The sequence below is a fragment of the Pan troglodytes genome, chromosome 9 (genome assembly GCF_028858775.2).
Source record: "Pan troglodytes isolate AG18354 chromosome 9, NHGRI_mPanTro3-v2.0_pri, whole genome shotgun sequence".
Lineage (NCBI taxonomy): Eukaryota > Metazoa > Chordata > Mammalia > Primates > Hominidae > Pan > Pan troglodytes.
Genome location: NC_072407.2, coordinates 125,951,091 through 125,970,805, shown reverse-complemented (window position 1 = coordinate 125,970,805; position 19,715 = coordinate 125,951,091). Strand labels below are relative to the sequence as shown.

The window sequence follows — 19,715 nt, the reverse complement described above, 5'->3', positions numbered from 1 at the left end:
TATTACAGATACAGTAACACACTACAAAAAAAGATAAATAAATAAATAAGTAAAACAGGCAGCTTATAAAAGAAGCAACATCTAATTATATCTGGTTTAAAAACAACTACACTAAATACAAATACACACACACACACACACACACACGGAAAGTTAAAGGGTAGAAAATTTATGCCAAGAAAATACTAGGAAAAAAACTAATATGACTATATTATTAGCAAATAAAGTGAACTTTCAAGTAAGAAGTATTATCAGAGATATAAAGGACATTTTTTAAATGTCTACTCATAAAAAGCTAAAAGGGTCAATTTATTTTAGGTGGGGTCCTACATGTTTATGGACTTTACCTTCATGAACCCCCTCCAGTTTCCTATCATGAAAAGCCAAAAATAAAATTTTTTAAAAAATCCCCTCTTGGCTCTGGTAGAGTTAGGGGATAGGTAACCATTGTGAAACATACCCAGAGCTTCCTCTACATCACATGTCTGTTCCCTGGGCAAAGGCTTTGTCAGATTCTTATCCCAAATGGGGGAAATGCATTTCTCCTACTTGAGTTTGACCCCTATAGCCCTCCTGTCTTACTTAAAGGGGAAAACATATTAAACGGGTCAGTTTTAGAGGAATTAGATTGGGAATGTTGAATGTAGCTGGAGAAGAGAATGGGAGAAACAGGGAATTGAGATGGGAGGTACTTATGAAAACAGTTGTGAAGGTCACAGTTCTAAAGACAGGCCCACTAAAAACACAAGCATTGAATCAGAATTTTACAGGACAATACTCCTCCCTCAACTCTTATAACCACACCAACAGGGCTCCAGTAAATAACAGTAAATAAAAGAGTTGAAGAGCTGAAAGTTACTAGTCACAGACTCTCTTTGAGGACTAGTATTTAAGGATACATAAAATAAATGGGCAAGGCAAAACAAGACACTAGAGGAATTTGAAGCCTTTGGTCCCTACAAACATGACACACAGTCCAACTTCTAGCCAGACTAGATTACCATAAATCTTCCTTCTAATTGCCTATTTATCTCAGTTCCTATTACCTGACACAACATGTCTAGCTTTCAACAAAAAATTATAAGACATGTTAAAAGGTAGGGAAAAAAAGCACAGTCTACTGAAACTATAAAAATGCTAGAAGAAAACCTCAGGAAAACTCTTCTGGACATGGTCTAGGCAAAAAAATCATGACTAAGTCCTCAAAAGCACAGGCAACAAAAATTAAAATCGACAAATAAGACTTATACTAAAAAGCTTCTGCACAGCAAAAGAAATAATCAACAGAAATAACAGAATGGGAGAAAATATTTGCAAACTATGCATCCAATAGGGACTCATATCCAGAATTTACAAAGAACTCAAATTACTTAACAACAAAAAGCAAATAATCTCATTAAAAGGTTGGTAAAGCAAATGAACAGACATTTTTCAAAAGAAAACATATAAGTGATTAACAGGCACATGAAAAAATGCTCAACATCAATAATCATCACAGAAATGCAAATTAAAGCCACAAAATCAGTCAGAATCACCATTATTAAAAAGATAAAAAAAATAACAGATGTTAGCAAGGCTGTAGAGAAAAGGGAACACTTATACACTGTTGGTGGGAATGTAAACTAGTACAACCTCTATGGAAAACAGTGTGGAGATTTCTCAAAGAACTAAAAATAGAATTACCATTTAATCTAGCAGTTCCACTACTGGCTGTCTACCCAAAGGAAAAGAATTCATTACATCCAAAACATACCTGCCCCTGTATGTTTTTCACAGCACTATTCACAAGAGCTAAGATATGTAATCTTCCCTAGTGTCTATTTGCTCTGAGAATGTGCTACTTTGTCTTTCAGCTTCAACAGAGCTTTCTTCACCTCCTTGTTCCTCAGGGTGTACACAACAGGGTTGAGAAGGGGCGTCAGCACAGTGTAGAAAACGGCCACAACTCCATCCACAGCTTTCCTGGAGCCTGGCCTCAGGTAAATGAAAAGACCAGGGCCAAAGAAGCAAAGGACCACGATGCAGTGGGAGGCACAGGTCTGAAAGGCTCTGTGCCTCCCCTGTGAGGTGCGGATCCGCAGGATGGAACAGACGATGGACACATAGGATAGCACTATCAGGAGAAAGCAGCCCGAGGCCACTATTCCAACAGTCACAAAAATGACAATTTCTATGGCCGAGGTGTCTGCACAGGCCAGTTTCAGGATGGGCGGTGCATCACACAAATAGTGCTGGATCTGGTTGGGTCCACAGTAGGGCAAACGGAAAGTCAATATGGTCTGGACAGCAGAGTGCAGAGAGCCACTGAGCCAAGTGCTGGTGGCCAGGAGAGTACACGAGCGCCCAGTCATCATGCTGGTGTACCTGAGCGGGTAACTGATGGCCAGGTAGCGATCATAGGACATGACTGTGTAGAGGAAACACTCGGTGCCCCCTAGGAAGTGAAAGAAATAGAGCTGAGCCACACAGCTGTGGAAGGAGATAGCCCTGCCACTTGGGGACACCAAGGTCATCAGCATTTTGGGCACCGTGACAGTGGAGAACCATATGTCAATGAAGGACAGGTTGGTGAGGAAGTAGTACATGGGGGTGTGGAGGTGAGAATCCACCCTGATCACCAGCAGGATGAGGAGGTTCCCCAGCACAGTGAGCACGTAAGCCACCAGGAAGACTCCAAAGAGGGGGGCGTCCAGCACTGGGGCATGGGGAAGGCCCATGAGGATGAACGCTGTCACAAGGCTGGCGTTGGACATTTCTTCTCACCCTTGGTCTCTCTCCCTCTGGGAATATAAAGAGCACCCAGCATTTAGCACTTAATTGAGAAATGAGAATCCATTCTCTGTGTGGAAACTGCATCAAGCAGGTAGATAATTCTGGAGTTATTGTGGACTTTGCTTGTTACAAAGCTTCCTTCATAAACTAATGAAGTGATTTCCTAGTCTTTCTCTGTCTCACATACACACACACAGAGACACATGCGGAAGAAATTAGGAGAAACGCATTGTCTTAGATTTTAATAGGTGTATAAATTACCACAAACTTAACTGGCTTAAAACATGCAAATTTATTGTCTCGCCCTCTCTGTGGGTCAGGTCAGCTGGGCCCTCTGTTTAGCTCTCATCAGGTTTTAATCAACATATCACCAAGGCCTGCAATCTCATCTGAGGTTGGGGATCATTCTCCAAGCTTCTTGTGGTTGTTGGCACGATTCGGTTCCTTGCAGTTTTAGGACTCAGGTTCCAGTTTCCTTGCTGTTTGTTGGCAGGACATGTAACTCTCAACTTACTGAGGTCACCTTAGGTCCAAGAAAGTCCTAGCTACTTGGCCTTCTTAAAACACCACAGGTTACTTCTTCAAAACCAACGAGATAGACTCTCTCCAGTTTGCTATGACAAAGTATTACATAATGTTATGTAATGCAGTCACGGGGGTGATATTCCATCATATTAACAGGTCCCAGGCATACTCAAAGGAAGGTTATTAAATAGAAAGCATATACTAGACGGCAGGAATCTTGAAGGCTACTGCAAATTCTACCTACCACATTCATTTTTGCTTCCTTGCTCATGGGAAAACTTAAAAAAAAAACACCAAGAATTTAATTGTTAGTGGCTGGGAATATTTGAAAACTGAACAGTTCAGCTAAATCATTTTCTAGTTTCCTCATATGTTATTTGGCATTACTAACATCACCTACCTCACTGAGAAGTTATAAGCATTAAATAAGATGATACATATAAAGTACTAAGTACTGTGCCTGGCAGGTAGTAACTGCTCAATAAATGACAGTGAGTCTTATCACATTGTGCCTTGCAGCAGTATTACAGAATTTCCAGTTTTGGTCTTAGGAAGAAAGAGAGTACATATATTCTTTCAGTGTTTTCAGAGAGTCCTTCTGAATCTAAGAGCTAGGTCTTCGTGGACTATTTTGTGCCTGATACTGTTACTGATGTCCTCACTACTGCCTGCTTTCAAAGGGCTTGTCCTTGGTCTCTCAGAGCAGGTAAGAATCTCAGCGCAACTCCATAATGGGATTCCCACGACCTCCCAAATGATCCAGAGAGCATCAAGGTTCATGCATAACTGCCCCCTGCCCCCATTTCTGTTACCCTAGAACACTTCCTATGTGGTTCTGAGAATATGGCATTCATATGTGCTCTCCCAAACACAATCCACTGGGTAGAGGCCAGCTGTCTTTCATACTCCTTCTACCCTAGGTTTCTAAATATATTCTAATATTGGCTTTGTTAGGTATCATGTGTTGCCTCCACCATCTTCCTTTACTCCTCATTCTCATAAATCCAGGTAATGAATGATCTCACAAAGAAGACAATTCCATCAAGTCTGTCTCTTAATTAAGACCTAGAAGCTCAGACAGGAAAAACGGGACCAATGTAAGAAGAGGGACCTATGCCACCTTGATGTCAAGAGAAGCTGGGATTCTGTATAATGGAAATCAGGGCCAAAATAAGGTTCTTTGCTTAATATTAATATTAATACAAAATGTTGTCTTAGTTCAGGAGTCTTACTAATTGTTCAGTGGGCAAATACTATGAAACTTGTTCACCAGTGTGAGAGAAGCCATGATCTCTGCCCTTCAGAAATCCCAGAGAAGATACCTCCAGGGAATGTGGCTTAAGCTACTTTAAAGAAAGGTTTTTGAAATATGTCAATAAATAGCAGAAAGGAGATTACTGCAATCACCAACAAGGATATCAGAACTTTTAAAATAGAACCAAGATACTCTGAAATTTCTACTGCACCAGGAGGAACAATTCCCAGAATAGCTTCATGATCAGATTTGATGAAATGTGAAAATCCTCATCCAGTGAAGTCCGAGGTAGGCTGAGACCTAAAGCAAGAGTCTCAATCCGCAGGGTCAATGTTTGACTTGCATATTAACATATAGAAGTATACATAGCAACTTTGTCTCTATTAGTATCCCATCAATTACTATCTATCTATCTATGTATCTAACTGATTTTATAACAAAGTCTTAACAATTCTCGAATATCTTATATCTGAATGGAAGTTTGACATAAAGTAAAGAAGGAAAGCAGGAGAAAATAAGTTAAATCTACATTTCTAAGAACTCACCTTACAGTAGGTGATTCATTTCAATAGTAAAACTCATCTGAGTTTTTGCCCCAATTTGTCACTTTCCACATGCTGTGTACAGGTGCTAAGTTTGCAAGATACCACTCAAAGACCAGATACAGTGTTAAGAAAGAGTGGTCCTTTTCTACTTAAGGACCAAACCAGTTGAAGTGCAAGGAATGGAAATGAATATGGGTAGGAACTTAAGTTGATTTGTGTCTCAGAGGATGGGATTCCTTTTCAGCTTTTAGGTTCCCTTGATGCATACAAAACCAACAGGAAGAGACCAATGAAAGGTTCTTCATAAGCATGCACACATTTCCTTAGAGTTTTTTATTTAGCCTCCTGAGATGAGCCCATGCCTTCCTGGAATCAGTATTTGTACCTTAGAGGAAAGAATAACTGACTTACCCTTTTCTCTCACCAGTGACTGAGAGACACTCACAACTGCTTGCTCTCAACTTAAAATTTTCCATAATCCATAATGGTCCTCACTTTTTGGTGCTCTCCAGCTCAGCATCACTCACTCGTTCACTGTCTATGGTGGTTTTAATCATCCAAATTCCCCAGCTTTTTCTGTTGTTTAGAGTTTCAGGGTGGCTTTTCCCCAGAGATCTACGTACCTAACATAATTATATCCCAAATGTATAAGTAATCATTAGATATTATTGCTGTCATAATTTTCATTGCTTTTACAACATGAGTAAACAATTTTGATATTTCATGCATATGTCTCCTTTTGTAAATTAACTTTTTAGAATCTTTATTCATTGCTTTTTTTTTGAGGTAATAGTCTTTATCTTACTGACTTATCTGAAGTTTTACAAATTGAAAACATTAATTTGTTTTTTATTGTAAGGTAAAATGTACTTTGAAATTTATCACCACTTAAATACTTTTTAAACTTGCATAGATATTTTTGCTGTTCTAGGAAATTTTATAAACTGATTCCAATATGTTTTCTGATATTGGCATTTTGCTTTAAAGGGATTTTCTTGATCAGGCGCAGTGGCTCATGCCTGTAATCCCAGTACTTTGGGAGCCAAGGCAGGTGGATTGCTTAAGCCCAGGAGTTGGAGACCAGCTTGGGCAACACGGTGAAACCCTGTCTCTACAAAAACTACACAAATTAGCCAAGTATGATGGTGGGTGCATGTAGTCCCAGCTACTCAGGAGGCTGAGGTGGGAGGATCGCTTGAGCCTGGGAGGCCAAGGTTGCAGTGAGTTGAGGTGACACCACAGCACTCCAGCCTGGACAACAGAGCCAGATCCTGTCAAAAAAATTTTTTTTCTCGCATACAAGTTTATCAGTATTCACTTATGTAATATTTAATGTTTTAAGGCCTTTTCCTTCATTTAAATCTTTACTTCATCTGAAATTAATTTTATTTTATGCGTGACATAAGGATGTTTTTATTTTCTATATAATTTGGGATTGTAGTTGTAATTACCTCATTAACTGAAATGGTTTTTTTTTTAAGGAATTTGGTTTAAGTTCCCAATTATTTTTGTATTCTCTTTTATACTTTGTGTATTAACCTCTAGTTTTATTACATTATCATCAAAGAAAATGAGTGGCAAATTTTCTATTTCAAAATGTAATAACTTTAGTCTCATGTTTTATTTTTATGGTTAGCTTCCTCTGTTTATTTTCTTTAAAAATATGTTTTTAATTAATTTTTTCCAAGAGGGTTTTGCACTCCTATAAAATCTCTTACATAAATAAGTGTCATACAGTCCTCCACATTCATATCTCCTACTATAATTGAGTTTGTATGTGTCTAGTATGACACAGGGTCAAGACTAATTTTTTTATTCTGAATACTCAGATACCTTAACATAATTTATTGAAGAAGGTAATCTTGCTTTATTGCTCGGCAGTGTCATCTTTGTCATATGAATGTGTATCAGTCTATTCCTTTACACTGTATTCAGTTACAATTTTCTATTTGTCTAGCCCCATATAAATAAGACACTCCTGAGTTACTATAGCTGTGTAATAAGTTCTGATAACTAGTGTTGTCAATCTTTCAGTTAAGTTTTATTTCTTCAAGATAATATTGACCATTTTGGGACTTATTCAATCCAAACTTTAGGATCCACATGTCCATAGCTGCAAAATCAGATGCTGGGATTTTACTTGGAATAGTATTGAATGTATAGATCTATTTGAATAAAATTGGCATTTTTAAAATATGAGTCTCCGTGTGTGCAAGTTGTAAACCTACATTCTTTTAGCAAATTTTATATTTATCTGAAAATATTTTATTTCTATTGTCATGGTCTTACACATGTTACTTAAAATTAAATTCAGCTCCAGGTTCTCATCCTCAGCACTATCGACATTTTGGCCATGATAAGCTTTGTTGTGAGGGTCTCTCCTGTGCATTGTGGAATGCTTAACACCCCTGACCTATAGCCAATAGATGCCAGTGCCTGTGAGAAGCAAGAATATTTCCAGACATTGCCAAATGAACCAGGGGACAAAACAGCCCCAAGTCATCTAGATATTTAAGAGATTTAATGTTTTATATTGAATCTTAACAAACATAATAAAATAGGCGCATGTGATTAGTGCATAAACTATTATATATGTAGCTGTAGATCGTACATTATCATTGCTGGATAGTAATCTATTCTGTAAATACACAATTTCTATTTGATTCATTGATAATATTTAAATATTAATAGCTTGCTATTTTTGCCCATTAAAAATAGTGTTTCTAGAAATGTTTTCCAATACATGTATGTAAATAGACAGATACATATACATACATGATGAAAACCTATATGTTAAATATGCTAAATGTTACAGACTTTCTTTTGTATACACGTTTGGATTTGTATATACACATACAAATATACAGATACATTAAAACCAAAAAGAAATTTGAACAGCTACAGCCACAATTAGAAAAATGACCTCAAATATTTGTTGCTATTTTTGAACGATGTCTCCATAATGGTAAATTATTAAGTTTGTGTGCAAAAAAAATCAAACAAAACACAAAACTTTTTATCAAGTTGTAAACATGAAGGACTCAACCATCTATCCCGGAGATTCGATGAAAATATTTTTTTAAATTAATATGAACCTATTGATGAGAAATGAATCAATAAATCAGAATATAAGCATGTTCCTCATACACATAAGTCTAGCTGTGAGGTTAAAACTGTCTTAGACAATCTGTGGAAGAATTATAACTGTGCAGGTGTTTTGGAATAATGTTTAACACTGAGAATTATACATATAATCAATTTCATGTGAATAACTAAATTATATTACTATTTTTAAACAAACTAGTGTATCTACTTCCTAGTATTTATTCTCCCTGAGAATGTGCTACTTTGTCTCTCAGTTTCAACACAGCTTTCTTCACCTCCTTGTTTCTCAGGGTGTACACAACAGGGTTGAGAAGGGGTGTCAGCACAGTGTAGAAAATGGCCACAACTCCATCCACGACGTCCCTGGAGCCTGGTCTCAGGTAAATGAAAACACAGGGAACAAAAAAGCAAAGGACCACGATGCAGTGGGAGGCACAGGTCTGAAAGGCTCTGTGCCTCCCCTCTGAGGTGCGGATCCGCAGGATGGAACAGACGATGGACACATAAGACAGCACTATCAGGAGAAAGCAGCCCGAGGCCACTACCCCAATGTCCAAAAAGATGACCATCTCATTGGCTGAGGTGTCTGCACAGGCCAGTTTCAGGATGGGTGGTGCATCACACAAATAGTGCTGGATCTGGTTGGGTCCACAGTAGGGCAAATGGAAAGTCATTATGGTCTGGACAGCAGAGTGCAGAGAGCCACTGAGCCAAGTGCTGGTGGCCAGGAGGGCACACCTGCTCCCACTCATCATGCTGGTGTACCTGAGCGGGTAACTGATGGCCAGGTAGCGATCATAGGACATGACTGTGTAGAGGAAACACTCGGTGCTCCCCAGGAAGTGGAAAAAATAGAGCTGAGCCACGCAGCTGTGGAAGGAGATAGTCCTGCCGCTTGGGGACACCAAGGTCATCAGCATTTTGGGCACCGTGACAGTGGAGAACCATATGTCAATGAAGGACAGGTTGGTGAGGAAGTAGTACATGGGGGTGTGGAGGTGAGAATCCACCCTGATCACCAGCAGGATGAGGAGGTTCCCCAGCACAGTGAGCACGTAAACCACCAGGAAGACTCCAAAGAGGGGGGCGTCCAGCCCTGGGGCATGGGGAAGGCCCGTGAGGATGAACACTGTCACGAGGCTGGTGTTGGACATTTCTTCTCACCCTTGGTCTCTCTCCCTCTGGGGATATAAAGAGCACCCAGCATTTACCAATTAATTGATAACTGAGAAGTCATTCTCTATGTGAAAACCAGGTAGATAATTCTGGAGTTTTCATGGACTTTGCTTGTTACAAAGCTTCCTTCATAAAGCTAATGAAGTGATTTCCTAGTCTCTCTCTCTCTCTCTCTCTCTCTGTCACATACAAACACACACACAGAGACACATGCAGAATAAATTAGGAGAAACACATTGTCTCGATTTCAATGGGTGTATAAATTACCACAAACTTACTGGCTTAAAACATGCAAATTTATTGTCTCGCCCTTTCTGTGGGTCAGGTCAGCTGGGTTCCCTGTTCAGGGTCTCACCAGGTTTTAATCAATGTATCACCAGGGGCTGCAATCTCATCTGAGGCTGGGATCATCTTCCAACCTTATGGGGGTTGTGTGCATGATTCAATTCCTTGTAGTTATAGGACTGAGGTCCCAGTTTTCTTGCTGTTTGTTGGCAGTACATATCACTCTCACCTTACAGAGGTCCCCCTAGGTGCTAGAAAGTCCTAGCTACTTGGCCTTCTTAAAACACAACAGGTTACTTCTTTGAAACCAATGAGATAAACTCTCTCCAGTTTGCTATGACAAAATGTTATATAATGTTATATAATGTTATATAATGCAGTCAAAGGGGTGATATCCCATCATATTAACAGGTCCCAGGCATACTCAAAGGAAGGTTATTAGACAGAAAGTGTATACCAGTGGGCAAGAATCTTGAAGGCTGCTTGGAATTCTATCTACCACATTCTATTTTTGCTGCCTTGCTCGTGGGAAAACTTAAAAAAAAAACACCAAAAATTTAATTATTAGTAGCAAGGAGTATTTGAAAACTGAACAGTACTAGTAAATCATTCTCTAGTTCCCTCTTATGTTATTTGGCATTACTAACATCACCTACTCACCGAGAAATTATAAGCATTAAATAAGATGATACATTTAAACACGTAGTACTGTGACTGGCAGGTAATAACTGCTCAATAAATCACAGTGAGTCTTACCACATTGTGCCTTGCAGCAGTATTATGGAATTTCTGTTTTTGATCTTAGAGAGAAAGAGAGTACATATATTCTTTCAGTGTTTTCAGAGAGTTCTGAATCTAAGAGCTAGGTCTTTTTGTACTATTGTATGCCTGATACTGTTACTGATGTCCTCACTACTGCCTGCTTTTAAAGGGCTTCTCCTAGGTCTCTCAGAGCAGGTAAGAATCTCAGCATAACTCTATAGTAGGATTCCCATGTCCTCCCAAATTATCCAGAGAGCACCCAGCTTCATACGTGACTGCCCCCACCCCCATTTCTGTTACCCTAGAACACTTCCTATGTGGTTCTGAGAACATGGCATTCATATGTGCTCTCCCAAACACAATCTACTGGGTAGGTGCCAGCTGTCTTGCATTCTCCTTCTATCCTAGGTTTCTAAATATATTCTAATATTAACTTTGTTAGATATCACATGTTGGCCCCTCACCATCTTCCTCTACTCCTTATTCTCATAAATCCAGGTAATGAATCATCTCACAAGAGAAGACAATTCCATGAAGTCTGTGCCTCTCAATTAAGACCTAGAACATGAGACAGGAAAAAAATGGGACCAATGCAAGAAGAGAGGCCTATGCCACCTTGATGTCAAGAGAAGCTGGGAGTCTGTATAATGGAAATTGAGGCAGAAGATTTTTTACTTAATACAAAATGTTGTATTAGTTCAGGATTCTTACTAATTGTTCAGTGGGAGAACACTATGAAACTTGTTCATCAATATGAGAGAAATTATAGTCTCTACTCTTCTCAAAGCCCAGATAAGTTACCTCCAGGGAATGTGGCTTAAGCTACATTAAAGGAAGCTTTGTCAAATATGTAAATAAATTGCAGAAAGGAGGCTACTGTAATCACCAGCATGCATATCAGAACTTTTAAAATGGAACCAGTATTACTTTGAAATTTCTACTGTACCAAGAGGACGAATCCCTAGCGGAGCTTCATGATCGGTTTTGATGGAATGTGAAAATCCTCATCCAGTGGAGTCTAAAGCAAGAATTTCAATCCGCAGGGTCAATGTTTGACTTGAATATTACCGTATATTAGTATATGTAGCGACTTTGTCTCTATCTATCTGTCTGTCTAACTATCTAACGGATTTTATGACAAAGTCTTAACAATTCTCTAATTGTCTGAATTAATGTTTGAGATAAAGAAAAGAGGGAAAGCAGGAGAAAATAAGTTAAATCTACATTTCTAAGAACTCACCTTATAGTATGTGATTCATTTTAAAAGTAAAACTCATCTGAGTTTTTGCCCCAATTTGTCACTTTCCACATGCTGTGTACAGGTGCCAAGTTTGCCGGATACCACTCAAAGAACAGACACATGGTGTTAAGAAAGAGTGGTCCCTTTCTATTCAAGGACCAAACTAGTGGAAGTGCAGGGAATGGAAATGAAGATGGGTAAGAACTTAACTTGATTTATGTCTCAGAAGATGGAACTGCTCTTGGGATTTTGGGTTCCCTTGATGAGCACAAAACAACAGGAAGAGGCCAATGAAAAGTTCTTCATGAGCATGCATGCATTTCCTTAGTGTTTCTTATTTGAACCCTCCTGAGAAGAGCCCAGTGTCTTTCTGGAACCAATATTTATACATACGAAGAAAGAAGGAGGACTGACTTATCCTTTTCCCTCACCAGTGATTGAGAGACACTCATAACTGCTCGCTCTCAACTCTAAATTTTCAATGATCCATAATGGTCCTGGAAAATTTGTTGGCGCTCTCCAGCTCAGCCTCACCATCTCATTCACCATTTTTGTATGGTGGTTCAAAAGATCCAAATTCCCAAAGTTTTTCTGTTGTTTACAGTTTCAGGGTGGCTTTTCCCCAGAGATCTACCTACCTAACATAATTATATCCCAATTGTATAAGTAATCATTACATATTATTGCTGTCATCATTTTCATTGCTTTTACAAGCCTGAATAAACACTTTTGATATTTCATGTGTACATCTCCTTTTGAAGATTAACTTTTTAGAATCTTTATTCATTGCTTTTTTCGTGGTAATAGTCTTTATCTTATTGATTTATCTGAAGTTTTACAAATTGAAAGCATTAATTTGTTTTTCACTGTAAGGTAAAATGTACTTTCAAATTTATTGCCATTTAAATATTTTTAAATTTGTATAGATATGTTTACTGTTCTAGGAAATTTTATAAATTGATTCTACTATGTTTTCTGATGTCAGTATTTTGCTTTAAAAGGACTTTCTTCGCCTATATTGGTGGCTCACACCTGTAATCTCAGCACTTTGGGAGGCCAAGGCAGGCAGATCACTTGAGCCCAGGAATTGGAAACCAGCCTGGGCAACATGGTGAAACCCCGTCTGTACAAAAAATGCAAAAATTAGCTAGGCATGGTGGTGAGTGCCTGTAGACCCAGCTACTCAGGAGGCTGAGGTGGAAGGATCACTTGAGCCTAGGAGGCCAAGGTTACAGTGAGTGGAGATGGTGCTACGGCACTCCAGCCTGAGCAACAGAGCCAGACCCTGTCTCAAAAACAAACAAACAAACAAACAAAAAACAAAATCAACTTCTTGCATACAAGTTTATCAGTTTTCACTTACATAATATTTACTGCTTTAAGGTTTTTTTCCTTCATTTAAATCTTTACTTCATCTGAAATTAATTTTACTTTATGTGTGACATAAGCATGTTTTTATTTTCTATATAATTTGAGATTGTAGTTGTAATTACCTTATTAACTGAAGTGGGTTTCTTCTTAAAAAATTTGATTTAAGATCTCAATTATTTTTATATTCTCTCTTATACTTTGCTTATTAACCTCTAGTTTTATTACATTATCATCAAAGAAAATGAGTGGCAAAATTTCTATTTTAAAATGTAATGACTTTAGTCTCATGTATTATTTTTTGGTTAGCTTTCTTTGTTTATTTTCTTTAAATTTTTTTATTGCAAAAAAATGCACATCATCACTGGTCATTAGAGAAACGCAAATCAAAACCGCAATGAGATACCATCTCATGCCAGCTAGAATGGCGATCATTAAAAAGTCAGGAAACAACAGATGCTGGACAGGATGTGGAGAAATAGGAACGCTTTTACAGTTGGTGGGAGTGTAAATTAGTTCAACCATTGCGGAAGACAGTGTCACGATTCCTCAAGAATCTAGAACTAGAAATACCATTTGACCCAGCAATCCCGTTACTGGGTATATACCCAAAGGATTATAAATCATGCTACTATAAAGACACATGCACATGTATGTTTATTGCAGCATTGTTCACAATAGCAAAGACTTGGAACCCACCCAAATGTCCATCAATGATAGACTGGATAAAGAAAATGTGGCACATATACACCATGGAATACTATGCAGCCATAAGAAAGGATGAGTTCATGTTCTTTGCAGGGACATTGATGAAACTGGAAACTAACATCTTCCAGCAAAGTAACACAAGAAGAGAAAACCAACACCACATGTTCTCACTCATAAGTGGGAGTTGAACAATGAGAACACATGGACACAGGGAGGGGAACATCACACACGGGGGCCTTTTGGGGGGTGGGGGGCTGGGGGAGGGATAGCATTAGGGGAAATACCTAATGTAACCGATGAGTTGATGGGTGCAGCAAACCAACATGACACATGTATTCCTATGTAACAAACCCGCACATTGTGCACATGTATGCCAGAACTTAAAGTATAATAATAAAAAATAAATTTAAAAAAGTATTTTAATTTTTTTCCAAGAAGGTTTTGCATCACTAAAAAGTGTCTTACCTAAAGAAGTGTCATACAGTCCACCACATTTATATCTCCTATCTACTATAATTGAGTTTTTTATGTGTATAGTATGAAATAGGATCGAGACTAATTTTTTTATTCTGAATACCCAGATACCCCAAAATAATTTATTCAAGAAAGCAATCATGCTTTATTGCTTTGCAGTGTCATCTTTGTCATACGAATATGTATCAGTCTATTTCTTTACTCTGTATTCAGTTCCGTTTTTCTATTTGTCTAGTCTCATACAAATGCAACACTCTCTGAGTTACTATAGCTTTGCCATAAGTTCTGATAACTAGTGTTGTCAATCTTTCAGTTATCCTTTATTTCTTCAAGAGAGTCTTGACCATTTTGGGACTCATTCCATTTCAATCCACACTTTAAGATCCACATGTCCGTAGCTGCAAAATCAAACGCTGGGATTTTACTTGGAATAGCATCAAATCTATAGATCAATTTGAATGGAATTGGCATTTAAAAAATATGAGTCTCCATGTGCACTTTATAATCCTAGATTCATTCAGCAAATTTTATATTTATCTGAAAATATTTTATTTCTACTGTCGTGGTCTTACACGTGTCGCTTAAAATTAAATTCAGCTCCGGGTTCTCATCCTCAGCACTATCGGCATTTGGCCATGATAAGTTTTGTTGTGAGGGTCTCTCCTGTGCATTGTGGAATGTTTAACACTCCTGACCTATAGCCAATAGACACCAGTGCCTGTGACAAGCAAGAATATTTCCAGACATTGCCAAGTGAACTAGGAGACAAAACAGCCCCAAGTAATCTAGATATTTAAGAGATTTAATTTTTTATATTGGATCTTAACAAACATTAAAAATGGGTGCAAATGTATAAAGTGCATAAACAATTATATATGTAGTTGTTAGATCATTCGTTATCATTGCTGGATAGTAATCTATTCTGTGAGTATACAAGTTCTAATTGATTCATTGGTAATATTTTAAATATTAATAGCTAGCTATTCTTGCCAATTAAAATAGTGTTTCTAGAAATGTTTTCAGATATATATATAAATAGGCAAATACATACACATACATAAATATATGAAAACCTATATGTTAAATATGCTAAATGTCACGTACTTTCTTTTGTATACATGTTTGGATTAGTATATACACATACAAATATATAGATACGTTAAAACCAAAAAGAAATTTGAACAGCCACAATTAGAAAAATGATATTTTTTGCTGGTTTTGAATAATATTTGTTGCTGGTTTTGAACTATGTCTCCATGATGGTAAATTCTTAAGTTTAAGTGTATATGAAATCAAACAAAACACAAAAACCGTTTATCAATTTATAAACATGAATTAATCATCTATCCCTGAGATTTGATTAAAATATGTTTTAAACTTAATATAAACCTATTGATGAGAAATGAGTCAATAATTCAGAATATAATCATGTTCATCATAAATATAAGTCATCATAAATATAAGTCAGGCAATGCATAATAAAAGACAATTCTTTCAAGTCTATGTTTCTTTTTTAATACCTGCCACCTAAGACAGGAAAACAGAACCAATGCAAGAGGAAGGATATATATTGGCGTGATGTCAAGAAAAGCTGAGATTCTGTACAATTGGTATTCAGGTTGAAATGATGTTTTTAACTGAATACAAAATGTTTTCTTAGTCTAGGCTTGTTATGAATTGTTCTGTGGGGAAGACTATGAAACTGATTCATTGATATGGAAGAAACCAGGATATCTGCAGTTTACAGAACCCAGGTAAAATGTATCTTGACATTACCACCAGGAAATGCAGCTGAAGCTACATTAAAGCAAGGGTTTTCCAACATGTAAATAAATAGCAGAAGCAGCATTATTATAATCACCGACATGGATATCAGAACCTTAAAAACAGAACCTATAACTCTGAAATTTCTACTGTACCAGCAGGACCCAATCCTCAGGAATGCAGCATAATCAGATTTTATGAAATATGAAAATTTTATGAGGTGAAGTCCATTGTTCCCTGATACTTAAGGCAGGAGTCTCAATCAGTAGAGACAATGTTTGCCTTGACTATCCCTGATGAAGACATTTGGTCCCTATTTGCATACCCTCAGTTACATCAGTCTACCTTGATAAATCAATTTTAGAACACATTCTAATAATTCCTGAATATCTTAGCTCTGAATTAAAGTTAAGATAAAGAAAAGAAGGGAAGATAGAGAAAATAAGTTTAAATCTGCATTTCTAAGGACTCACCTTGCAGTATGTGATTCTTCTCAGTAGTAAAACTCATCTAACTTTTTCCCCCAATTTTTCATTTTCTACCCACTACGTATAGGCACTAGTTTGCAAGATATCACTCAAACAACCGGTGCACAGTGTTGAGAAAGAGTAGTCCATTTCTATTTAAGGACCAAACTAGTTGAAGTGCAGGGAATGGAAATGAACATGGGCAGGAACTGAACTTGATTTGTGTCTCAGAGGATGGGATTGCTCTGGGGCTTTTGGGTTCCCCTGAGGAGCACAAAACAACAGGAAGAGACCAATGAAAAGTTCTTCATAAGCATGCATGCATTTCCTTAGTGTTTCTTATTTGAACCCTCCTCAGAAGAGTCCTTATCTTCCTGGAACTAATATTTGTATCTAAGAGGAAAGAAGGAGGAATGACTTACTCTTTTCCCTCACCAGTGATTGAGAGACACTCACAACTGCTTGCTCTCAACTTAAAATTTTCCAGAATCCATAATTGTCCTCATTTGGTGCTCTGCAGCTCAGCATCACTCTCTCATTCGTCTTTGTATAGTGGTTCAAAACATCCAAATTCCCAAACTTTTTTTGTTGTTTAGAGTTTCAGAATGGCTCTTCCCCAAAGATAAACCTACCTAAAATAATTATTTCCCAGTTGTATAAGTAATAACTAGATAGCACTGCTGTCATAATTTTCATTGCTTTTACAAGCATGACTAAACACTGTTCAACATTTCATGCATATATCTCCTTTTGAAAATCAACTTTTTAAGATCTTTACCGACTTCTTTCCTTTTAGATAATAGTCTTTATCTTATTAACTTGTCTGAAGTTTTACAAATTAAAAACATTAATTCTTTGTTTTATTGTAAGATAAAATGTGCTCAAATTTTTGTTAAATAATTTTTATTTGTACAGATGATTTTAATGTTCTAGGATAGTTTATGAATTGATTCCAATATATTTCTGATGTTAGTATTTTGCTTTCAAAGGATTTTCTTGTACACAGGTTTATTACTTTTCACTTATATAATATCTAATGCTTTAAGTTTTTTTTTCCTTCATTATATCCCTATTTCATTGGAAGTTAATTTTACTTCACATGTAACATCAGGATGTTTTTATTTGCTATATAATTTTAATTATAGTTATAATTACCTCATTAACAGAAGGTGTTTTTATGGATTTTGTTTAAATTCTCATGGTTTTGTTTTCTGTCTTATAACTTGCTTATTAAACTCTGGTTTTATTACATTATATGCAAAGAAAATAAGCTGAAAATTTTCTATTTCAAAATATAATAACTATAATGTATCATTTTTATGGTTAGCTTCTTCTGTCTGTTTTCTTTGAAATATATTTACTAACTGAATGTCATAAAATCTACCGCATTTTTATCTCCTATCCATTGTAATTGATTTTTTATGTGTATAGTATGAGATAGGGTCAAGATTATTTTTTCATTCTGAAAACCCAATAACTCAAAATAATGTATTGAAGAAACCATTATCGCTTTACTGCACTGAAGTGCCATCTTTGTTATATGAATATATACAAGTCTATTTCTTTCATCCTCTCTTCATTTCCATACAAATACTTATACCAATTCTACACTTTCTGAATTACTATAACTTCATAATAGGTTTTGGTATCTGGTGTTGTGTATCTTTTGACTGTATTTTATTTCTGCAAGACTGCCTTGACCATTTTCCTGATCCATTTCATTTCAATATACACCGTAGGATCTACATATTCATATCTGCAAAATCAAATGCTGGGATTTTATTGGAATTACATTGAATCTATATATCAACTCAAAGAGAATTGGTGACTTTAAAATATGAATCTTCCATTTTATATGCATATAGTAATGCCCAATTTCTTCAGCAACTTTTATATTTCTTTGAAAATATCTTGTTATTTCTATTTTAGTGGTCTCACACATTTTTACTTAAAGTTAAAGTCAGATCAAGGCTTCTCATATTCGGCACAATGAATGTTTCGGGCAAGATAAGCCTTGTGATGAGGGTCTGTGCTATGCACTGTGGGATGTTTACCCACATCCCTGACCTCTAGCCACTGGATGCGAGCACCTGTGACCTGCAACAACATCTCCAGACATTGCTAAGCAAAACTGGCAGGGCAAGATTGCCCTCACGGATCTAGATATTTAATTTTTTTATATTGAATGTTAATAAACATAAATAAATGAGCACAAAAGATAGATGCATATATCATCTTACATGTAGCGATAGATCATATATTATCATTGCTGTATAGTAATCCATTGTGTGAATATACAACAATTTATATTACATTCATTATTTGATAGTCATTTTGAATAGTTTGCTATCTCTGCCAATTTAATATGGTGTTTCTACAAATAATATTTTAGGGGATATACATACATATAAATATATATGTGTGTGTGTGTGTGTTGAATTTTCATTAACATATCTCTATATTATATATTATATGCTTTCTTTTGCATACATTTGGATTTGTATATACATGTACAAACACATAGATATACTAAAACAACCAAAAAGATATTTAAATAGAAACAGCCACAAACAGAAAAATGACCTCTCATATTTGTTATCCTTAAACAATATCCCCCACGATTATAAATTGTTAAATTTTTGTGTACACACAAAACAATACAAAAGCATATCATCAGCTCACATATATGAATGATCACTGTGTATCCCTGAGACCCAACTACAATATATATATATACATTTTTTAAAAGTTAAAAAAATCTATTAATGAGAAATGCATCAATAGATACTACAAGCATGTTCATCATAAATAAAAATCTAGCTGTGAATTTAAAAATGTCTTAGATAATCTGTGAAAGAATTATAACTGTGCAGGTTGTTTGGAATAATGTTTAATGCTGAGATCTATACATGTAATAAATTTCACATGGATAACTAAATTATATTACTAATTTTGAATTGCCCACTAAGAACTATCAACTCTTAGTTACCCACTCAGATCTGACAGGATGATGAGTGGGAGCACGTGTGCCCTCCTGGGCCACTAGCATTTGGCTCACTTCGTGGGGAGTGTTTTCACTACCTGGGAAGTGCTGAGTATTTCCTCTATAGCGATCATAGGACATGACCATGTAGAGCAAACACTCAGTGCTCCCCAGGAAGTAGAAGAAATAGAGTTGGGTCATACAACTGTGGAAGGACACAGCCTTGCCACACAGGGACAACAAGGTCCTCGGCATTTTGGGCACCGTGACAGTGAAGAACCACAAG

At 36.7% G+C, this 19,715-nt stretch overlaps 2 protein-coding genes across 2 annotated transcripts; both read right to left on the bottom strand.

Moving 5' to 3' along the window:
* Positions 1-1,741: 1,741 nt before the first annotated feature.
* Positions 1,742-5,578, bottom strand: LOC466866 (olfactory receptor 10G8). The gene is made up of 2 exons (XM_001138221.5): positions 5,509-5,578; positions 1,742-2,780 (listed from the first exon to the last, which is right to left on the bottom strand). The coding sequence occupies exon 2, from the start codon at positions 2,751-2,753 to the stop codon at positions 1,818-1,820; it is 936 nt and encodes a 311-aa protein (XP_001138221.3). The 5' UTR covers positions 2,754-2,780; positions 5,509-5,578; the 3' UTR covers positions 1,742-1,817.
* A 2,842-nt stretch (positions 5,579-8,420) lies between these two features.
* Positions 8,421-9,356, bottom strand: OR10G9 (olfactory receptor family 10 subfamily G member 9). Its single transcript, XM_001138132.1, has one exon. The coding sequence runs from the start codon at positions 9,354-9,356 to the stop codon at positions 8,421-8,423; it is 936 nt and encodes a 311-aa protein (XP_001138132.1).
* Positions 9,357-19,715: the final 10,359 nt, after the last annotated feature.